General features: G+C 40.7%; 1 protein-coding gene across 11 annotated transcripts in view; it reads right to left on the bottom strand.

Moving 5' to 3' along the window:
- Positions 1-23,082, bottom strand: part of CPEB3 (cytoplasmic polyadenylation element binding protein 3) — a 203,363-nt gene that overhangs the window by 81,531 nt on the left and 98,750 nt on the right. For 9 of the 11 annotated variants that reach the window (XM_055118878.1, XM_055118875.1, XM_055118881.1 and 6 more), the window contains one exon: positions 8,165-8,188. The exons of the other annotated variants lie outside the window; for them this stretch is intronic. In XM_055118878.1, coding sequence (XP_054974853.1) covers positions 8,165-8,188 — 24 coding nt within the window. The remainder of the gene's footprint in view (positions 1-8,164; positions 8,189-23,082) is intronic. 11 annotated transcript variants of the gene reach the window in all.

Raw genomic sequence — 23,082 nt, 5'->3', positions numbered from 1 at the left:
TCCCACATGGGGTCCCCTGAGTACCGCCAGGAGTAATTCCTCAGTACATGAGCCAGGAGTAACCTCTGTGTAATGCCGGGTGTGACCCAAAAAGAAAAAGAAATTAAAAAAAAAAAAGACGAAATTATATCTTACTAGATTTACTATACAGGTGTATCACAGTTATCACAGTTTATAAGTGAACTTCTTAGGGGGTGGGAGGAGGGGTTGGGGACCACACCCAGAGGTGCCAGAGGTGCTCAGGGCTTGCTCCTGGCTCTCCACTCAGGGATTTCCTGAAAAAGCTCTGGGGAACCATAGGAGTTCCAGGGATAGAGCCTGGTTAAGCTATTTGTTAGGCAAATGCCTTGTTCTTTGTATTATCTCTCTATAAGTAAACTCTTGATATGTATCTTAAATCTATTTTCTCCCAGTCTTATCTCAATAAGTGGCATCAAAATTTATCTAATTGCTCAAAGTTGATCAGCTCTGAATCTTTAGTCTTCACATTCTTCAATCTAACACAATCTAAGTTCTTCAATCTAAAAAGCTTTAGTTCTTCCCTACAAAAAAAAATATACACAGGGGCTGGAGAGATAGCACAGCGTTTGCCTTGCAAGCGGCTGACCCGGGTTCAAATCCCAGCATCCCATATGGTCCCCTGAGCACGGCCAGGGGTAATTCCTGAGTGCATGAGCCAGGAGTAACCCCTGTGCATCGCCAGGTGTGACTCAAAAAGAAAAAAAAAAAAATATATATATATATACACACACATATATTCATCCCTTCTGTTTACTCTGAGGCCAAGGGAGGAGAAAGACAGAAGGAAAGAACTGAGGGGCAAAGAAATGTAATTGGTAATGTTAAGGAGTGGTAAAGCTAAATAAACAAACCACAGAGTCTACAACACTGAAGAGATCCAAACTTAAAACTGGGCCTTGTTGTTGCTGGAGTGAGAATACATTAGGTAGGGAAATTGTCTTGCACGCAGCTCACCAGGGTTTGGTCCCCAGCATCCCATATGGTCCTCTTAGCCACGCCAGGAGCAATCCCTGAGTGCAGAGCCAGGAGTTAAACCCTGAACATTGCTGGTCATGACCCCAAACACAAAACAACAACAAAATGTCCTTGTCAAGGGCTTGAGAGATAGTACAGTGGACAAGGTGCATGCTGACCCACGTTTGATCCCTGGCATCCCACATAGTCCCCTGAGAACCACCAGGAGTGATTATTGAGTACAAAGTCAGGTGTGCCCTCCCCCCACCAAAAAAAAAGCAAAAAGGAACTGTCAAGGTCAAAGACTGGGGATGAAGTGTGGGTAGGAGAGAACCTGGGAACCCTGGTTGGAGGAAACTGAGAATGGTGTTGGGATTGGTGCTGGAACATATTATGTCTAATAACCAACTATGTGTGTGTTGGGGGGGTGGTAATACAGTGGGTAAAGCACTTGCTTTACACACGGCCTAGCCAGGTTCCCCAACATTTCATATGGTCCCCTCAACAATGCCAGGAGTGCAGCGTCAGGAGTAAAGTCTCCTGTGAGCATTGCCAGACATGGCCCCAAAATAGAAAGTAAGTAAATAAAAGTAAATTATGGTGTTTTAATAAAAATATTTTTCAAATCTTCCATTTGGCTCACAGATCTCAGTCCCAGCACCCTATCCTAAAACACCATCCTCTTCTGCCTGAACTACTATCATCATCTCCTAACTAGACACCTGCTTCTCACTCTATTCCAAACAGTAGCCAGACTGTACTTTTAAAATTAAACATGATCCCTTGACCTTACTTTAAAACATTCATAGTGTTCCTCTTGTACCTGGACCAAATTCAAATCTTTACCAGGTTTTAAAGACCAGCGATATAAAATTTCCTTCCTTGTTCCAACCTCACCTTTAGACATTTTTCCCCTACTCTCACCCGAAGTGAGTTTTACCCACTTCCTCAAAACCAAATATTCTTGTCTTCCCTTAAAGCAGCCCTTCCTTTTCCTAATAACATTGTAATCTCACACTATTATCCCATTAATAATCACTGCCCTTTCCTCTGAAATCTCTCAGCCTGAAGCAACCAACAGTCTTTATTCTTCCACATTAGATTTACCTATTCTAGACATTTCACAAAAAGTAGACTCAAAAATTTCTAACCTTTAGGGCCAGAGTGATAGCACAGTGGGTCGGGCATTTGTCTTGCACATGGCCAACCCAGGTTCAATCTCCAGCATCCCATATGGTTCCCGAGCACCTCCAGAAAAAACCAATATTTCCCCTAGAGTTTTTTAGAATCTTAATTCTCACCTCCTATGTTCAAAATCCCCGATTACTAAACAACTTGTCACATATTATAACCATGAATTCTAAGAAATTTCTTCAGCTTATCTGTGTTTCTATCTAGGACTATTCATACATTTAGACAAGAAAATTTCCATAACTGAGTTCCAAGTGCTGGAAGGCACGCCTGTACCTGGTCTCAGTGGTATAGGAGATCTCTTCCCGTGCACAGGCTTTTGGCAGAACCAACTTCAACTTGGAACATTAGTTAGTTTTATTGGATTTTCAGAAATTTTGTTATCAACAAAGAGCAAGACATTTATTTCTGTGAACAGATTATGTGGCTTAAACAGACACAGACACATTTTTAACAAGAGTCAAGAAACTCCAGGCCAGAGAGAGAGAAAGAGAGAGAAAGAGAGAAAGCAGAGCAGGTAAGCTGCTTGCCTTGCATGCAGCTAACTCAGGTTGATTCCAGGCAACACATAAGGTCCCCAGAGCCGCAAGAAGTGATCCCTAAGCACAGAAGAGAATGAGCCCTTAGCGCTACTGAGTGTGGCCCCAAACGAAAACCAAACAAAAACTTCAATCATTCCTTGTATTTTTTATATTATCTTTTTTTTGCTTTTTTGGGGGGTCACACCCGGCGATGCACAGGGGTTACTCCTGGCTCTGCACTCAGGAATTACCCCTGGCGGTGCTCAGGGGACCATATGGGATGCTGGGAATTGAACCCACATCCAAGGCAAACACCCTACCCACTGTGCTACTGCTCCAGCCCCCCATTCCTTGTATTGTTTAAAAGAATCTTTTATACTTTTTCTTGCTTCTCTTAAGAAATTTTATTAGACATGAGCATAGGGAAAAAATAAAATGCAAGTTTTAAAAAGTAAAATAGTTTTATTTAGGATGTCTGAGAGAGAGGAGGGAACCCTAATAAAGTAAAAGAATTACACACACCCAACACGGGTTGTGGGTGATTCCGAAATGTAATTCATACCCAGGGACCACAATAACTCTTGTGAAATGAAAACCACAGCATATATTTTAATTAGGCATGCTGCTTAATTAGGCAAAGATCACGTATGGCAGTACCCAAATTGACTATTTTCAAGAGAGGTTGTGGTTGCCTCAGAAAACACCTACTAAAGCTTATAAAGCCAAAATACTCCTAGAAAGCATGTAAATATTCTTTGTTGTAATCTCTGCATAAAAGAATAAACACGGGGGCTGGAGTGATAGCACAGCGGGTAGGGCGTTTGCCTTGCACGCGGCCAACCCGGGTTCGAATCCCAGCATCCCATATGGTCCCCTGAGCACCGCCAGGGGTAATTCCTGAGTGCAGAGCCAGGAGTAACCCCTGTGCATCGCCAGGTGTGACCCAAAAAGCAAAAAAAAAAAAAAAAAAAGAATAAACACGTGTCTACTAAAACACATCTCTATAATAAAAATGGGTAAAAGAAATATAATTGAACACTTAAATACTTTCATGTAATCAGAAATTATTTTCAAATCTAATCATTTCACATGTTACTCTTTTTCACATCTACTACTATTCTGACTATACTACTATAAGCACTTGGCTTGCCCAGGAGTTTAATACTCATTTGCCTACCCAAGACTTCCAATGAGCCCAGAGTCTCTCCTCTCTTCTGTTTTCATTACCTACATCATAAACCTTCTTTCCAAAGCCTGACCTTAGTCCAGGAATATGACCCTCCTCCAAGAACCATTCACAGAGCAGGGGGGTAGCTCAAAGGGCTGGAGCACACCACCAGCATCCAGGAGCCCCAGGTTTGATCATCACATGGTTCCCTGGCTACTGCCAGAGAGATTCTCAAGTTCCAAGACAAGAGGAGCCACTGAGCACTGCTGGGTATGGCCCCCAAACAAACGAACAAACACAATGACCACATCTGTCCCGTTAAAACTCATAGTGCAGCAGATATGATCCCACTGCCAGAGTCTCTTCAGCCAGCCCCCCACTGCATATACTTAGGAACATATGCCCTCAGCATCTCATTGTGCCAATCTCACCCCGGGGCTTTCTTTTAAGCTGAATCACACCCCCGAGTACCCTGCTTTTCACTCCTCTTTCAGCCTCCAAATTGTTTCTGAAATTCTACCTATTCCAGGAAGCCTTTCCAAGTTTACCAGTGGAAAGAGCTCGAAGGTTCAATTGACCCAATTCTTGCTGACGGATCTCCAAACTGTCAAAAAGAGTCATTCCCTTTGCTTTCTATTCCTAAAATATTTAACATCATTTAAAAAAATAGAGAAAATGAATGAGAGCTAAAGCAAATGTAACTGAAGTAATATACGTTTATAAGTAATACACGTATAAGTAATATAAGTAATACACGTTTGCATTTTGTAGTTTTTTGAAAGACTTGTTTGTCTGGAAGATAGGAAGCAGGTGTTGATATAAACCTGCCCCCACATAAATAAATGAGCAGGCAGAAAGTTGACAGTCCATCAGACTGATACTACACAAAATTGGTCTTATGAACTAACTCCAGAGAATGGAAACAGATATGGGGTACGCTGTCCCATCTCACAGGGCTATGTCATTACATTTCAACACCCTGACTTTTCTTCTTTTTCAGCTTTTGGACACACAGAATAAAAAATTTCTGCCTAGTCTTTTCTCACTATAAAAAGACAAGATTTATTTTGTTACCCCATCCCTCTCCCCCACCCCATTCTTCTGTTATTAGCTTCTTTTTCTACAACTATCAAATTGCAGCTCTACAAAGAGCCAAGAACAAGTCATTTTAGGCAGTACTTAGCTTTACACTTGATGCAAAGGGGATCAGGGCTTTGAAAAATGGATGAATCCAAACTTAGAAATAATATGGGGATGATAACATTGAAAAGGGAAGAATATTTTTCCAGGAGATTAGAAACTACAAGTGATCTACAAGAGTTCCCAAGTGCTGTATTTAATATTCTATGATTTGCAAAAATAATTAAAAATGAGAAACTCTGGCTAGCATGTAAATCGATGTGAGTTCAAAATAACTCTTTATCAAATAAGCATTAATCTTTTGTGTGTTTGGGGTCCACATTCAGTGGTACTTAGGGGATATGCCCGGATGCTACTTTCAGGGGAGCTTAGGTGTGCCAGAGACCAAACGTTAGTGTCCCGCCACGCTCTCCAGCACTTTGAGCTATGTCGTTGGCCCCAATAAGCATTAATTATAAAGTGCTCATTCCGTGTGGGGCGGTGTTAGGCACAGAGACAGCATTCTGCAGAGGGATTTATCTCCAGTTGATGAAGCGGGGTGTCCTGAAAACATAGGATGTGAGAACACTGTCTATTCCCTAGGAGGAGCCGGACTTGAATGAGGCTTGAATGCACGAAGGAATGATGGGCATCAGGCAAAGAGAGGAAAGGCAGGCAGCGTGTGCACAGCCCAGAAAACAGAAAAGAATATGGTCTGGAGAGGGGAAAGCAGAAGTTGGAAAAATGGAGAGGACAGAAGATGTGAATCCAGAAAGTTTCAGAAAGACAGGACAACAGAAGTGAAAAGGGAAGGATAAAATCTGAGAAACCAGAGGGGAAATAGCAATACAATTTGGTAACTAAGTGCTTAAGAAGAGAGTGGCCGGCCCTTGTCTGCACCCCAGATGGTGGCCGTTTTCTATGTAAAATGGTCCATTCCTTATTTGGTTTGAGAGTGATCATTTTTCTAGCAACAGGTGAGCAAACTAGCAAGATACAAATGATTTCTAGTAATATTACTTTCTATGGACCGGAGCAATAGCACAGAGCGTAGGGCATTTGCCTTGCACGTGGCCGACTCGGGTTTGATTCTTCCATCCGTCTCGGAGAGCCCGGCAAGCTACCAAAAGTATCCCGCCCGCACAGCAGAGCCTGGCAAGCTCCCTGCGGTGTATTTGAAATGCCAAAAACAGTAACAAGTCTCACATGGAGATGTTACTGGTGCCCACTCAAGCAAATTGGTGAGCAACGGGATGATAATGACAGTGATAGTGATTACTTCCTATACTGAAATGCCCTAAAATTTAAAAATAATAAGGAAGGTTGAAAATGTCAAGTGATATTAATTTCCACAGTGATAGTATAATCGGTTGCACAAATGTTATTCTTCACATGATGTAAAACAAAAATAACATAATATCTTTCACCATGATTGAAAAACAAAAACCACTGAATGATTTCACCCTGAAAGAAGGTAACAATGGCAACTCAAATGCCCATCAGGTTCCACCAGATTCATTCATTAAGTATTTACTATGGAATAAAAAATATTATAAATTGAGCATTATTATCTTACTCTCTAAGACTCACACAGCCTAATAAATGGTAAATATCAGCCAACAAGCAGCTGAAAGAACAAAAGTTCTGGTCTTGTTTCTAACCTTAGATCACACAAGTAAATTCCTACATTCCCTCCCAATTTCTGCAAATGAGTGCCAAAAGCAATATATTTGTGAAGTGTCTTTTTTTCCCAATGGACAGCTTTATCCTTTCTCATTTTTATGTGCTGATTTCATGAACACTCTGAAGTTAGAAAGACTGGCTTTATTACCTGACAATTTACAGATGAACATGGCAAACATAAGTGATAAAGCAATTGATGATGTTGCAGGGTTTGGTTTGTTTGGGGAAGTGCCAGGGACCAAACCCAGGGCTTCAGACAGGCCAGACAGGCCAGACCAGTGTTCTGCGACTGAGCTACACCCCTGGGTCAAAGACAGTGATTACTGGCTGGATCTCTGACCCTACATCTCAAACCTTCTCTACATTTCTTATTGACCTTAGGAAATTATCTGAAAAAATTACAGATATGAAAATGACTTATAAACTTTACATTACAAACCTGAAAGCTACTATGATTTACTTTGGGTATAACCAGTAGAGATTGCAAGTTTTATCGGCCTAAAACCGAGTGAAATTGAGATCCCCCTTTTTTTTTTAATGGGGACAGGTTTGGGCAGTGCTTGAGAGGTTTGCTTCCAACTGTCTGGGCCAGGGAATCCCTCCTGGCAGTGTTTAGGGGACCACACTGTGCTGGGGATTAAACCTTGGCCTCCCACATGCAAGGCAAGTGCATTAACCCCTGTCCTATCTCTCTAACTCAGAGGTCTCTCTAATTAGACCTCTAACTAATAGAGATAAAATAAAAAATAATGTAAAGACCTTGACAAAGGAGTCCATTTTAGTCAGGAACCCAAAGTAAGGGTTACTGAAACTTAAACTCCATTTAGCTCCAAGGTAAATCTGTCTCTGGTTTAATATGAAATTCAACAGTCAGTGAATTAAAATCAAGAATTTCCCTTCAGATTCAATCCCCCATTCTGGAGGAGAAGCCATCATCTCCAAGAGGTCTACTTCCTCACTTCAGGCATGTATTCTTCATCTTAGGAATTCACTGTAGATGTACTTGGATTATGTGTTCAGTTTTCTCCACTTGTGAGAAGAGAAACCTGCTCTTGCTTGAGAAAACTCTATTCTACACTCCTCATTTCTCAAATCATCTTATCTTACTTTCCAAAAATAAAAAATGAAAGAAGGAATTTCCCTTCAAAACCTTCAAAGCTTTCTATACAGGATGAAAAGAACACAGAACAAAGAGAAAACACACACACACACACACACACACACACAGGCACACAGACACACACACAGACACACACACAGACACTTGGGCTTTACCCCCTCAGAATATTCACAATGAAAACTTTCAGGTAGGAAAAAGTCTAGAACAAATAATTATAACAAAACATAATTATAATAAAAGAGATAAAATTATTTCACTAAATAATTAAGCTAGCACATCATACCATACAATAATCATCGTTTTACACACATACACAAGTATAAACACTCATGCACTCAAGTTTACTCACAATTTGGCAAGCAAAAGATCTCATTAAAAAACTTTTACCTCGTCTTCGCCCATAGCTCCTGGCTGCATGTAAACACAGAAGAAAACCATGGGTATTTGTATCAAAATGGTAAATTTAGAAGTAAAAAAAATATTCACACAAACTTTTCTAAGTATTCTCAAAATTAATATGGAGATACTGCTAAATTTGTAGAATATATTTTTAAAAGAAAATCTTTAATGAAGCAAAAGTTAAACCACAACCTTAATCAAAATACAACTCAATATGGTGAGCCACAGGAAAAAGATACAAAGGGTACTTAATTTTTGCAAGTCATTAGGATTCATATAATGTGGCTCTTTACCAATCTAAAGTCCTTTAAATTTTTTCTGATAAATAAATTTTCAATTCTACTATATATCACCATCAGACATCATTTAAAAAAACCCCACTTATCCAATAAAAATGAAAACTGTACTATGTGATGATCAGTTTGTGGTGGTCACTCTCATTTTTTCACACCCCCCTCACACACACACACACACACACACACACACACACACACACACACACATACTCACACATTCTTTATAGAGTCTTAAATTTATACAGCAATTACTCTTTATATCACAAAGTAGAAGCATACTTGCACCCGTGTATGGAGACTGTGAACTAAGCTTTTGCCCCACGCCGGCTAACGGAGGAAATAACCTTCCTTCTTGGTCTCTCTCCCCTCCGGGAGAAGGCGTGGTGTCCGACATTTTGTGGGTCCGCTGAGAAGGTATGAACTTATGGCTCGGAAAAAAAAAAAAATGTGTGCTTTGAACTTGAAACAGCCGCGGGATACAGGGCCAGCCCCAGCCGGGGCCGGCGGCTCAGCTCCGGCCGGCCGGGTTTTCGGCCCGGGTGCCCATGCCTCTGCAGAGCCGGTGGATGTGGAACGAGCGGGAACCAGAGACAGCTGTAGGAATTGGGGTTCCAGCAAGTGCTTGCACCCATGTATGGAGACTGTGAACTAACTTTGGCTACATGCTGTTCCAGGAAGGGAAATGATTTATTTTCAAACTTAAATCTTCGCGGACTTAATTACTATAATATAGAAATTGTAAAATGCGCGGCCGCTACTGCAGCCGCGCGACATTTTATCTCTTCATTCTCATCAGTGGAAAACTTATTATCAAATATTTCCCTGTTAATAGAGCTGTATTCTTAGGGGATAAATTCCAACAAAAATAGTGAGTCTGTTTTGAAACTCTAACAACAATAGTGAGTTATGTGTTGAAATCTGGAATGTAATCAAGGTAAAGAGAAAAGGAAATGAAATTATCACTCACATACGGGGTGGGTTGGGGGGTGAGGGGTGGGAGGTATACTTTTTGTTTGTTTGTTTTGTTTTTGCTTTTGTTTTTGTTTTTATTGGTGGTGGAATATGGGCACTGGTGAAGGGATGGGTGTTTGAGCATTGTGTAACTGAGATATAAGCCTGAGAACTTTGTAACTTTTCACTTGGTGATTCAATAAAATAAATTTAAAAAAAAAGTAGAAGCATACTAAAACATTGTATTTAAACAACTTTTACATTTTCTATATTTTTGGAACCTGAAATTTATTTTTCTCACAATATCTATATCTATATGTATATATAATAGATGGTAGCTATCTTTCCTAACTTAGTCCCACTAATAGTTCATTTTATTTATATAACATGAGTGAATTACCAACAGACAAGCACTTAAAACCTGAGTAAATACAGTCAGGAAAGATAGAGTAACAGGGTAAGTGTATGCTCTACATGCAGGAGGCCTACGTTCAGTCCCAGGCACACATAATTTCCTGAGCACCACCAGGGGTGACCTTTGAGCACCAAGCAAGGAGCCACCCACACTGTGGAGCGTGGCCTAAATATTAAAAAGAAAATGATCACATAAGAATTTTTTGTTTGGGAGGGCTACACCCAGACATGCTCAAGCTTATTCTCCTGGGTATGTGCTTAGAAATCACTACAACTGGAACTCAGGGCACCGTACACAATGCTGGGGTTCGAATCCAGGCTGACTGTGCGCAAAGCAAGCACCCAACCTGCTGTACTATCTCTCCATCTCGCCAGCAAAATTTGACTGCTTGTATCCCTGATCCATCCTATTGTGCAAAATCTCTGTCAAGATGATGACATCATGTTGTCCAATACTCCCAGTGCAAAATCTCCTTGAGGAGGAAATGAAACTGTCTACTTCAAAATTACTTATTCCTCTCCCAAAGAACAAATTCAAATTCTTTCATTATATCTGATTCCTGGAAAGATACTCGATGAAAAGAATCTGATTACAATACTAAGGAACAAATGACTCATTAGAACTAACATCCCTAATGTATAAATAAAAATGCTATTCACGCAAGTATTCAAATGACTAAGTATTCAGGTAACAGAAAACATAAAGAAAAAAGATTCAGATAATCTTGTGGGTACGGAGAAGCACTCTGAATTGGGGAATGGAAAGAGAAATGAAAGACCTTAAAGAGATCATGATTTTTATAGTTTCTTCTCTCCTTCCACTTTGAATCAATAAGAGCAAACTGACTCATGTCAGCCTTGGGATTCTGATAGCATAAAGAACAGGCAGCCACGTTCAAATAGTGATTTGACATTCTTCAGTTGGTCATCATTCATTGGTGGATTCAATTATATGCTATCTTGATCTTAATTTCAGTATTTAACTATGATCTCTATGTTGCCATTACGGTAGCTAAAGCTGAAGAAGTATTTAAAACATGCCAGGGACAGTTAAAATCCTCTACATGTATTTAATAGAGCCTATAACTTTATAAATTAAGTATTCTTACAGATGAAGACAATGGGGCACAAAAATATTAAGTATCTTGGGGATCAGAGAGCTAACAGCAGGTACGTTGCTTGCCTTGCAAGTTCAATCTCCAGCACCTTGTGTGGTTCCCCAATCTCCACCAGGAGTGATCCCTGAGCACTGCCAAATGTGACCCCAAAACAAAAGGGGGGAGAGAGACAGAGACAGAGAGAAACAGAGAAACAAAGAAACAGAGAGAGTCTTTCCTCAAATCTCACAACTAGGAGGTGGAGAACTTAGAATGGGAATCTCAGTCACTATTCCAAGGATGAGAGCTGGTCCACAGAAATTCTCCATCAGTTTGATTAGTTATTACTGTTTAACTGACAACAGCTTTCAACTGCAAGGAAACCACTGATCCAAGCAGTATCTTTCAGACTCTCAACTGTCTTATTTAATATTGTTAAATTGCTAGAGGGCAAGTTTGTTGACTTGTACTCTGAATATTCTAATGTATCTGGCAGAATGCTCTATACCAATCTAGTGTTCAACAATGATGGATTGTTGAATGTACAACTAGGAGGAAGAAAGACATATCTTGATGGCCTTTAAAATGTAGGCCAATTTTACTGTTAGAACATTACAAGAAAAAAAATCCAACCCCATTAAAAAGTGGAACAGAAACTTCCTCCGAGAAAAAATTCAATTGGCCAAAAGGCACATGGAAAAATGCTCTATATCACTAATCATCAAGTAGATGCAAAGCAAAACAACAATGATATCATCTCATACCACAGAGATTGGCACACATCAAAAAGAACAAGAACAACCAGTGCTGGCGCGGATGTAGGGAGAAAAGGACACACATGCAATATGGGAATACTGTAAAGTAATATATAATATCCCGATAATTTGCATTTTCCTGGCTAAACATGCTAAGTGCTTATGATATCTAATCTTCTAAACAATTTCCTTGTACACTTTTACTGTTGATTTTGTACCCAATACCATGTCTTCTAGCAACAATTAATCAGGTATCTAAACCCTCATTTTTTCTTTTCTTAGGGGAGGAGGGATAGATGCACCCAGCAGTGCTCAGGGCTTACTCCTGGCTTTGTGAACAGGGATAACTTCTGGCAAACTCAAGGGACCATAATGTCAGGGATTAAAACCTGGGTCAGAGGGCTGGAGCAACAGACTACAGCAAGTAGAATTGCCTTGCATGCAGTCAACCTGGGTTCAATCCCTAGCACCCCATACAGTTCCCTGAGCATCACCAGCAGTGATCCTGGAGCACAGACAGGAGTGAAGTCCCGAGCACAGTTAGGTGTGGCCTCCAAAAAACAAACAAACAGATCTGGGACAGCCTCAGGGAAGGCAAGTGTACTACACCTGTACTACATTGTACTACACCTCTGGCCCCGGCACTCCAGAGTTCTGCTTGCCTTCTTTACAAATTCTTAGTACTGGAGCAATGTGTCTGACTCACTTTTGTTACTGTTGCTGTATTTTTGGTTTTTAGGTCCCATTTGGCTGTGCTCATGGCATACTCCTGCCTTTCTGTTCAGGGGTCATTCCTGGAGGTGCTTCCAGGACCATGTGTGAGGCATCAGCACCATGCAAGTAATCACTTCAACCTCTGTACTATCTCTTTGGCATTGTTGCTGCTGTCTTTGGGTTTTGGTCACTACCCAGGCAGTGCTGAGGTCTACCTCTGGCTCTGTGCTGGGGTCACTCCTAGTGGGGCTCTGGGTCATGCTGTGCTGGGGATTGAATTCAGGCCTGCCAGGCAAAAACATACTTGCATGCACTCAGCCCTCTGAACTCCCTCTCAGGTCCAATGTTTTTGAGATTGATCTATATAGCTGCATGTATTAACATTTTGTTTCTATGCTGAGACACAGTCATATGAACTTACCATAATTTATCAATTCACCAAGTTTATATTATTCAATTGGTAAAAAGAATTCACCAATTCATATTATGGAACATAATATGTTCTCCAAATTCATATGCTGAAACCCTAGCCTCTGGTGACTATACTGAAGAGACAAACTTTATTTGAAGATAAAGGGCTAATCAAGATTAAATAAGCTCATAGAGGCAGGGCCCAAATCCAAAAGGCCTAGTGTCACTATCTGGAGAGCTTTCTGGAACAAAGGCCCTGTGAGATCATCTGACAGCTAGGTTAACTGGTCTCAGAAAAACCAACCATGTCAGCACCTCGATCGTGGGTTTCCCATCTGTAGATCAGTGATCAAGAAGAAATTTCCAACACACACACACACACACACACACACACACACACACACACACACACACACACTTAATTTAAAAAACAAAATAAGGGGCCCAGAGATATAGTAGTGGGTAGGTTTCTTGTGTTGCACATGGCTGAGTCAAGTTCAGTCCCCAGAATCTCATATGGTCCCCAAAGCCCAGGAGTGATTCTGGAGAACAGAGACAGGAGTAAGCCCTAAGCATGCAGGATAAGGCCCCCCAAGCCAAAGGAAACAAAAGTGAACTTCTTTCACAACACTGTTTCAATTGCTTACAAAATCTTACAGAAAATGTAAAGATCTTTAATCTTTCAAAAGTTTTTTAAAATAAGATAAAAAATCCCACTTCCAGCCCCCTGCCCCCAAAAGGAATAACTTCTATTACCAACACAAACGTATTTTAACTGGTTACCTTATCAAGGGCTGAGGCAAAATACAGTCTCTTCCTGTCTTTTTTTCCCCCCCAATTTGGGGGACACACACATCAGTGGTCAGAGCTTACTCCTGACTTTGTACTAAGGGTCCACTCCTGGAAGCTCTGGGGGTCTATACACATAAGGTATTGGGGACTGAACCTGGGTCAGCCACCGGTAAGGCAAGCACCTTCCTTGTATTATCCCTCTGGTCCCACTGATAGTCTATTTTTTACAAAAAAAATTTATACCATGCCAAGAATGACCCTAAAATTAAAATTTAAGGTGGGATTAGAGAGGGGGAGCCCAGGGCTCCAGTATTGTGTGTTGAGTACGTGCCTTGCACATGGCCAAGCTGAGTTTGAGTCCCATAATCCCATATGGCTCCCCCAAGCACTGCCAGGAGTGACCCCTGAGCACAGAGCTAGGATTCTAAGTCCTGAACATAGCTGGTTGTGATTTAAAAAATAAATGATAATAAAACAAAATGCACATTTTTTGTTATTTTTTTCTAACTTTATTTAAACTCCATAGTTTATATACAGTTTTTCTTCTAAGTATAGAACCTTCTCCTTCAACAAATGAACCAACAAAGCTGTGGAACGATAATACAGCCTGTTTGTCTTGCACACCGCAAACCCAGGTTTGAACCCTAGCACCCCACGTGGTTCCCCATAGAACACCAGGAATGATTTCTGGGTGCTGAGCCAGAAGCATATCCTGAGCACTACTAAGTGAGGCGCAAAAGCAACAACAACAACAACAACAACAACAACAATCCTATAAGAAATATGAGGTATTTGTTACATATACAAAGCCCTTAAGTTGCACAGGAACCCAGGTCCTGTCAGGTACCTTACCATGAAAGGCCCTTAAAACACCTTCTGGAGACCATAGTTTCTTAGAAAATGACTAAGAAACTAAGATCTATATTTCAGGCCCACCTGCCCCTCTACCTCCCCCACAAAAACGCATAAATTGGTAAAGTTAGAAATTATAAGATTGAGGTGCTGAGGTACCAGAGGTAGTACAGCCGATAAGACACTTGCCTTGCATGGAGCTGATCTGGGTTCAATCCTCAAATCACATGTGGTCCCCCTAACTCCACCTGAACATAGCTGGATGTGGCCCCAAAGCCGTGTGTGTGTGTGTGTATGTGTGTGTGTGTGTGTGTGTGTGTGTGTGTGTAATGTAGACCAAATTTTTTGAAAATTGACATTTGATTTTTAATACAAGGTACTTAGAATGGACTGGAGCGATAGCACAGTGAGTAGGGCGTTTGCCATGCACGCGGCTGACCCGGGTTCAATTCTTCTGTCCCGCTCGGAGAGCCCAGCAAGTTAACGAGAGTATCCTGCCCTCACGGCAGAGCCTGGCAAGCTACCTGTGGTGTATTCGATATGCCAAAAACAGTAACAACAAGTCTCACAATGGAAACTTTACTGGTGCCCACTCCAGGAAATCAAGCAAATCGAGGAACTTCCTTACTAGTATTTTACTCAGTCCAAAAGATAGGAACTAGCCTAACATTTGAAGGCCATTGCTTTATATCTGATTTCTCTCTTTCAACAATGAATACAGTTAGCAACAACATTAACAGTGAATACAATCATTCATAAGAATAATTTTCAATATCCCATATCACACTGAATATTCTTTCATAGAAAACTAATATTCCAGCAAGACAACACTAGCCTCATGACACAGCTTTTCATAAAAATATTCAAGATTTTCAACATGGGCCCTTTCACCACCTTTGATGTTGTTGTACCCACTTTTCCACACACTACACCCACTAATCCAGACACATCAATCCAACCCACACTTCTGATACTTTCATTATAATGAAAGTATCTAGTCAGCATAAGAATATCCACATGTCTTAACATCTATTTTTTCTCTGTTCCTGAGGAGATCCCCAAGTCCTGTCCATTTTTACACAACACATTTTTATCTTCCCTATGTGGTCAAAAATGTAAGTTCAAGGCCTTGCGACATTATACTGCAGCATCCATGCGCATTTAGTATTAAGTTTACTTTCTAAACTACACCTACCATCTTGGTCACTAACAGGACTTCTCAAACTCTCAGTGAAGTGTTATTCAAGTAATCACTTCATAAATCCTAGGTACATTTCCTGAATTTCTTCAAAACATTTAAGAGATCACTCAAAATGTGTATGTCTGACAAGAATTCTCTGGAAACAACCCTAGGCAAAGAATCTCTGCATTGAGTCAATACAACAGGTAAGGCGCTTTAGTAAACCCTAGGATTGACCAGGTGTGGCACTGCAAAAAGAGGTGGTTTCCTTATGGAAGTATGGAAAGGAACTGTTTTGGGAAGGGCTCTGTTAACAAGGAGAAGCTTCAATTCACTCATCCTGAGCCCTCTAAACTTTTGACCCAGGGGCTGGAGCGATAGCACAGCGGGTAGGGCATTTGCCTTGCACGCGGCCGACCCGGGTTCGATCCCCGGCATCCCATATGGTCCCCCAAGCACTGCCAGGAGTAATTCCTGAGTGCAAAGCCAGGAGTAACCCCTGAGCATTGCTGGGTGTGACCCAAAAAGCAAAAAAAAAAAAAAAACTTTTGACCCAGGGAACGATAAAAGATCAAGTCTTGGGTTAGAGAGACAGTACCATGTATAAAGCATTTGCCTTGCATATGGTCAGCCTCGGTTCAACCCTCCTACCATATACAGCTCCGTTGATTCCTGCCTGAGTGCAGAGCCTGAGAAGTCCTGAGAAGAGCTGATGTGACCCAAAAACCAAAATATAAATTTTTTTAAAAAGGGATTAAGTCTTGAAGGAAAAGAGTAAAGGGGAATACCCGGCACAGACACCACTCAATTCGTTCATGTTCATATAAAGACAGGCAGCTACTGACTACTCCTACTTGCTGTCTTTTCCATCCTCTCTTCACTTATTCCCCACAACCAGGATTCAGGTCTCGGTCTGGGTCATAAGATTCTATGTAGATTCCAGTTTTGACTCCAGAGTCAAAAAAATGAGACTTACTGCTAACTCAAAAGGGAAAGTGGGGGGTGTGGCAGAAAAGGGAAGGAGAAACTAGTATTTGTTAATGTATGAAATAAATTTCTTGCCAAGTATAATAGGGACATGACACATTTAACCTTACTATCTTTACAGAAGGAGTTAAAATGTCCATTAAAAGGCGGGAGTATGGGGGGCAACATGAAGAAGAGATAGTATAGGATTAAGGTACTTGCCTTGCATGCCTCTGTTCAAACCCCAACACCACATACGGTACCCCAAGCAAGAACTGCTGTAGATCACTTCTGAGCAGAGAGCCAGAAACAGTCCGTGAATACTGCTGAGTGCCATCCCAAAGCGAAAATGTGTGTCCATTAAAAATATGTTTACAGTAACTTGTACAAGGGCTCACTCATTGCATATAAGTGATAATAAAGCCCCTACACTTTTTTTTCTTTTGGGGTCACATCCAGAGATGCACAGGGGTTACTCCTGCCTCATGCACTCAGGAATTACTCCTGGTGGTGCTTGGGGGACCATATGGGATGCTGGGAATCAAACCCGGGTTGGCCTCATGCAAGGCAAATGCCCCACCTGCTGTGCTATCGCTCCAGGCCCTAAGTCCCCATTTTTAATCTGCCCCCAAAGCATTATTTCCACTAAATTATGTTAGAATAAACATAACGCCTTTAGATATGGGGGATACTGGTGATGGGAAATGTACACTGATGGAGGGATGGGTGTTGGGACACTGAATGACTTAAACTCAATCATGAAAGCTTTGTAGCTGCATCTCATGATGACATGGTGATTCAATAAAAAAAGAATTAGTTAAAAAATAAAACCTTTATTAAACAAAGACATACGTACATTAGCAGTGGCAAAGTAAGGGCCAAGTTCTATCTATTCGCCTGTATCTAGAGATCATTGGTACACCAAGTCCTTCTTCATTCCGGTCTCAGATTCCCAGTTGCCATATATTAGAGATGTGAGTAGAGGTGTGGTTCAAATTCCTGCCACTAATAAGGGAGACTGTGTCCTAAAAGTACAATCTATCTCTTTGAAAGTATTACTTTTTAAAAAATATTCTCGGCACCATGGTTTACAAATATGTTGCTGCAGGGTTTCCTGCATACGACATTCCAACACCACACCCTCCACCAGAGTGTCAGCTTCCCTCTACCACATGCCAGTCTCATCCCCTCCCCCACCCACGCCTGCGGTCAACTTCCTACTGAAGACAGTTCTCAGTTCCTGTTGCCTTTGGACATTTGTTATTTTCCTACTATGTTTCTTCACATCCCATATATGAGAGAGATCATTCTGTGTCTGTCCCTCTCCCTCTGCCTAACTTCAATGAGCATGATAGCCTCCAAACCCATCCACATGGCAGCAAACAGTATGATCTCATCTTTTCTTACCGCCGAGTATTATTCCACTGTGGATATGTACCACAGTTTCCTTCTCCAGCCATCTGTTCTTGGACTCTTGAGCTATTTCCCAATTTTGGTTATTGTGACTAATGCTTTGATGAACATAGAAGTGTGAATGCCTTTTCTGGGTAGCTTTTGGGAGTGGAATTGCTGGGTCATGTGAAAGCTCAATTCTTAGTGTTTTGAAAAGTGTCCATATTCAAAGTATTATTTAGCTAAAGAAACTAAACGGGTCCTGAGTTATCTTTTGGAGAAAATCCAAATGAATAGAAATCACTCTGGATTAAGCTAAATCATACTAGCAGAATAAGCTCTGAGTCCAACTGACAGATCTATGACAGCAGCAAAATTTTGAAAAATGAAGATGTTAACATAGTTTATGACATTGCAGGGGCCAGAGAGACAGTCAGCAGGTAGGGTGCTTGACTTGCATGCAGCTGATCTAGGTCCAATCCCCAGGACCCCATGTGGTCATCTAAGCATCACCAGGTGCCAAGAGTGGTCTGAAATAAAAGAAAGAATCATAATTTCTGAACTTTTCTATAAAGTGTCCCAAATCAGAGGAAGGTTATATTAAGGAACATCCTTTTGAGGGGAGCTCCAGTAACACTTGGGTTTCTGGGTTGTTGGGCCACAGACACAGTGCTCAGGTCTTACTCTGGCTCTGTGCTCCAGGATCACTCCTAGCAGTGCTGAGGGAACCGTACATGGTGCCAGGGATCTAATCCAGGTTGGCTGCAAAGCAAGCAACTTAACCTCTGTACGGTCTCTCCAGCCCCAAGAAACAGTTTTAAAACTAACTGAAATCTAGAAAGATCACTGACGTTTCCAGTTGTATCTTGAAAATACATTTGTTTCATAAATGCATTCTATAAGAACCATGGTTTGCCTGGATAACAGAATAATCTTGGAATAAAACTGGTGCACACGGAAAAGTGAGTTCTGACCATGTCCTAAAAAACTATTATATGCACTACCAAAGCAGAGGTCTCTGAAAACACTTTGTCAATGGTTAAATTCTAGATCCATATATGTAACTAAATATGTTTAACTGGATATTTTCTAAGGCTGTTATTATATTGTTATTTTGATAGGCTGTCTCTCTGAGATCTTTCTTACAGTCCGCAAGAGTGAGGGCCAGGAGTCTTCATAAAAATGGCTATGAATAAAATGCAGCCTCTGCCCTCATAAGAGGAGTAATACTGTAGCACTGTCATGCCGTTGTTCATCGATTTGCTCGACCGGGCACCAGTAACGTCTCCACTGTGAGACTTGTTGTTACTGTTTTTGGTATATCGAATACAGCATGGGTAGCTTGTCAGGCTCTGCCGTGCAGGTGGAATACTCTTGGTAGCTTAAGAGAAGTACTTATAGTAATGTTAATTACAATTAATTTAACAGATAAATCTGTGAGTGCTTTAAATTGAAAGCACACACTCTATTGCCTACATAGATAAAATAAATAGGAAGTCCACATGATAAAGTGGGTAACTTTTTTTCTTGCAGCTTTATTATTGGGTTGGAAGAAACATACTCTAACACTTTAGATATTCACACATATGAGCAATTTCTTCCAAAATCAAAGTCAAGAACATTTCAAACTTCACTTAGCTCAGTGAAGAACTCTAGAAAATTATATCGCTTTGTGGTTTTGGTGGGGAACTTTTGTTTGTTGGTTGGTTTTTCGGGAAAAGGGGTTTATTTAACAGTTTGAGCATAAACAAGCTGACAAATAACATTACATTAAATATTTTCCCCCAAACACTAATTTTGTTTGTGTTAAAGTAGTAGGAAAATAATATAGCCACTTTTATACAAAAGTCATCACCATGAACCTGCAAAAGGTTCTATTCCTCACTTCATGTCGTGCTAACCAATACAGAATCTCTGCAATCTCACCCAAGTCAGTTCAGTCTCTGGAATCTCAGGTCCCCCGTCACCTCATAAAATGAGGTTAAAAATTATAACAGCAATGCCTTTAGATCTTCAACTCGCACTAAGTTCATGTACAACATCCATTCAAAATAGGTAAAAATCTGAGTCCTTAAATATCACAGAACAGGGGTTGGAATGATAGAACAATGGGTAAGGCGCTGGCCTTTGCATGTGACCAACCCAGCTGTCCCTGGCACCTCACATGGTCCCTGAGCACTGCAAGGACTAATCCCTAAGCACAGAGCAAGGAATATGCACTGAGTATCTCCAGATGTGGCCCAAAGGCTTAAAAACAAAACATTTATATAACAGGGGCAAAGGGTATGGCTAAAGTGATAGAGCAAATGTCTGGGGTTCCAGCCCTGCCAGTACATGCCCGCCAACAACCACCAGGTGTAGTCCTGTAATCCCCATGCACTTATTGGGGTGCCTCCATCATAAGACATAATTTATTCCTTCAATTACTATTGTAATTTTAAAAGCACCATCAATGATAATATATTCATACCACAACTGTAAGCTAATTTTACTTCTGGGTCTGCTTAGCTAGAAGTTGCAGTACTAAACCTCTGCTAAAGCTTAAAAAAACTCAAAACAGCAACAAAACAGGTTTTTAATCCTAGAGACTCAAAATAATTCCTTCATTATCTTATATCTACTCACAGTGCGCAGCAATACAACGTACACACTTTGGAAAATTCCACTTGGAATTCCAGCAGACCTGGCTCTATTCCCACTCTGGCACAAAAGCATCATGTGTTTAGCTCCTGCTCTGCCACTTCCTCTCAGCTGAGCCTTCCCCCACTGAGCTCGCTCCCAGCAGAGAGTGGGAGGGGGGTGCAGGGAGGGGAGTGAAGGTTTCCCAGCCACAGGAGCCTCTGCAAGTTCATACCAAAACCCTCCACATTTCCTCTTTTGATTCAACAAATGCTCTGGCAGTCCTGAGTTCAAATAGAAATAAGAAAAATAAGCAAAATCTCCCCGAAATATTTTCAAGGCAGTAATAAGTAGGGGGAAAAAAGTCATTAAAGAGTTTAATTTAAAGCACAGCTGATTTTTCATGTTGTTTAAAAATGATCCATAGTTTCCTAGGCAGGTGAATATCTTTTAAAACATATTACAAATTTATATTAAAAATTTAAGTCTTCAGTTCATTCTGTTTCTCCAATCTATTTTAAGTTGGTGTTTTTTTTTTTTTTTGTGGGGGTGGGAGCTCAAACTAAACCCTGTGGGACTCATGGGCTACTCCTGACTCAGTGTTCAAAGGTCACTCTCGGCAGTGCTCAGGGGACCATATGAAGTGCCAGAGACAGAACCAGGGTCAGCTGCAGACAAAGTAAGCCCTGAGCACCCACTGGGTGTGGCCCCAAAACTAAACCTCCCCCCACAAAAAAATAGCTGATTTAGTGATTTACCTCCATTTTACAGGTGAAAAAAGAGAGAAAGTGAAATATGTGGCCCCAAGGTAGAACCAGGTCTGCCTGCTTCCAGACAAAGCTTTTCATAATCATGCTAATTCGTTCTTATCTTCAGTTTTCACACGTTTTCCAGTCTGCATGAAAGTTATCTCTGTGAAACTGAATGATGCTGTCCTTCAAACATATTACCTTCTGTTTTTCTAAATTTTTACTAATCAAGCAACTTTCTCATTTATCTTTTCCCCAAGCTCATTCTCTACTCAGAAAAGAGTTGACCAGACAAAAAGGATAAAATGGATAAACTTAGCAGTGATAATCTCTTAGAATAAATTTCTAAATTTAGGCAATTCTGACTTTGAACATTGATTTGATCACAAAGTTTGTTCACTTGACTGTTGATGGAGGAACCAAGATCTTTTTCCAGGTTCATAATAATAGACAAACTGCCTATGTTTGCTAAACTCTACAGCAAAAGTACAAGGGGGAGGAAAAAAAAAACAGCAACCAAGAGAACAACAACAAAAAATATGCTTAGTGTTAGAAAGCACTCTTGATAGTCACCTTTCTTCTCCAAAAGGAGAAAAATGTATGCAAACTTTTAGGGGCTTTGATGTAAAGGTAAAGAGGTTGAAAGGATAATTATGTAAAGGTCAAGAAAAAAATGTACTATCACTCTAAATAGAAGGGGCACACTATTTCAAACTAACTTTAGTTTGGAAATAATGGGAAAATGGTAGGTCTTACCGATGGAATGGTAAGATCTTTCTTAATGGATGGATGAATCTCCCCCCTCCCTTCTATAGTCTAAGGAAAACTATTATTAAAGGTTTGTTTGCTGATTCTTACTATATTTGTGGTCTCAGATAAGAAAACACCAATAGGGCTGGGAAATGTATACTGGTGAAGGGATGGGTGTTGGAATACTGTATGACTAAAATCCAATCATGAACAGCTTTGTGATGGTCTATCTCACAGTGACTCAATTTTTAAAAAGTGAAAAAAAGAAAGAAAACACCAGTAGGTTCTTTGGCTTTATACTGCCTGTCCTTCCACACCCTGTATTATCTTAGCTGGTATCCTTATCCTATTCTTCTCTTCCAAAGTCCACCTTTGTTTATTTACTTTTTTTTTTTTTGCAAATTTAAGAACTTATTTATTTTTGGCTTTGGAGGTCACACCCAGTGATGCTCAGGGCTTACTCCTGTCTCTGCACTCAGGAATTACTCCTGTGATGCTCGGGGGACCACATGGGATGCTGGGGATCGAACCCAGGTCAGCTGTGTGCAAGGCAAATGCCTCACCCACTGTACTACTACTCCAGCCCTAAATTCCATCGTTTGTCTTCTATGGTTATATGCTAAATATATACACATATATGAAATTAACCCATTGAAAGCTGAGAAATAGTTCTGAGAAGAGAGACTGCTCACAGTGACATACTTGTCTTTCCCATTTAGTCAGGAGAGCAGAGAACATCATGGTGTCTTCTAAAAAGATTTGAGGTTTGGTGAGGTCAAAAATACTAAAAGAAAGATTCTTTTTTGAAGATAAAGTGAATGGCAGTGTTACATGGGGACCCAGGAAACAGATTTGAATTTTTTTTTTTTGCAGGGGGCACACCCAGAGGTGCTCAGAGATTACTCTTGGCTCTATGCTCAGGAATTACTCCTGGTGCTCAGAGATTACTCCTGGCTCTATGCTCAGGA

Source organism: Sorex araneus, chromosome 11, assembly GCF_027595985.1.
Source record: "Sorex araneus isolate mSorAra2 chromosome 11, mSorAra2.pri, whole genome shotgun sequence".
Lineage (NCBI taxonomy): Eukaryota > Metazoa > Chordata > Mammalia > Eulipotyphla > Soricidae > Sorex > Sorex araneus.
This window is presented reverse-complemented; position numbering and strand designations above follow the sequence as displayed.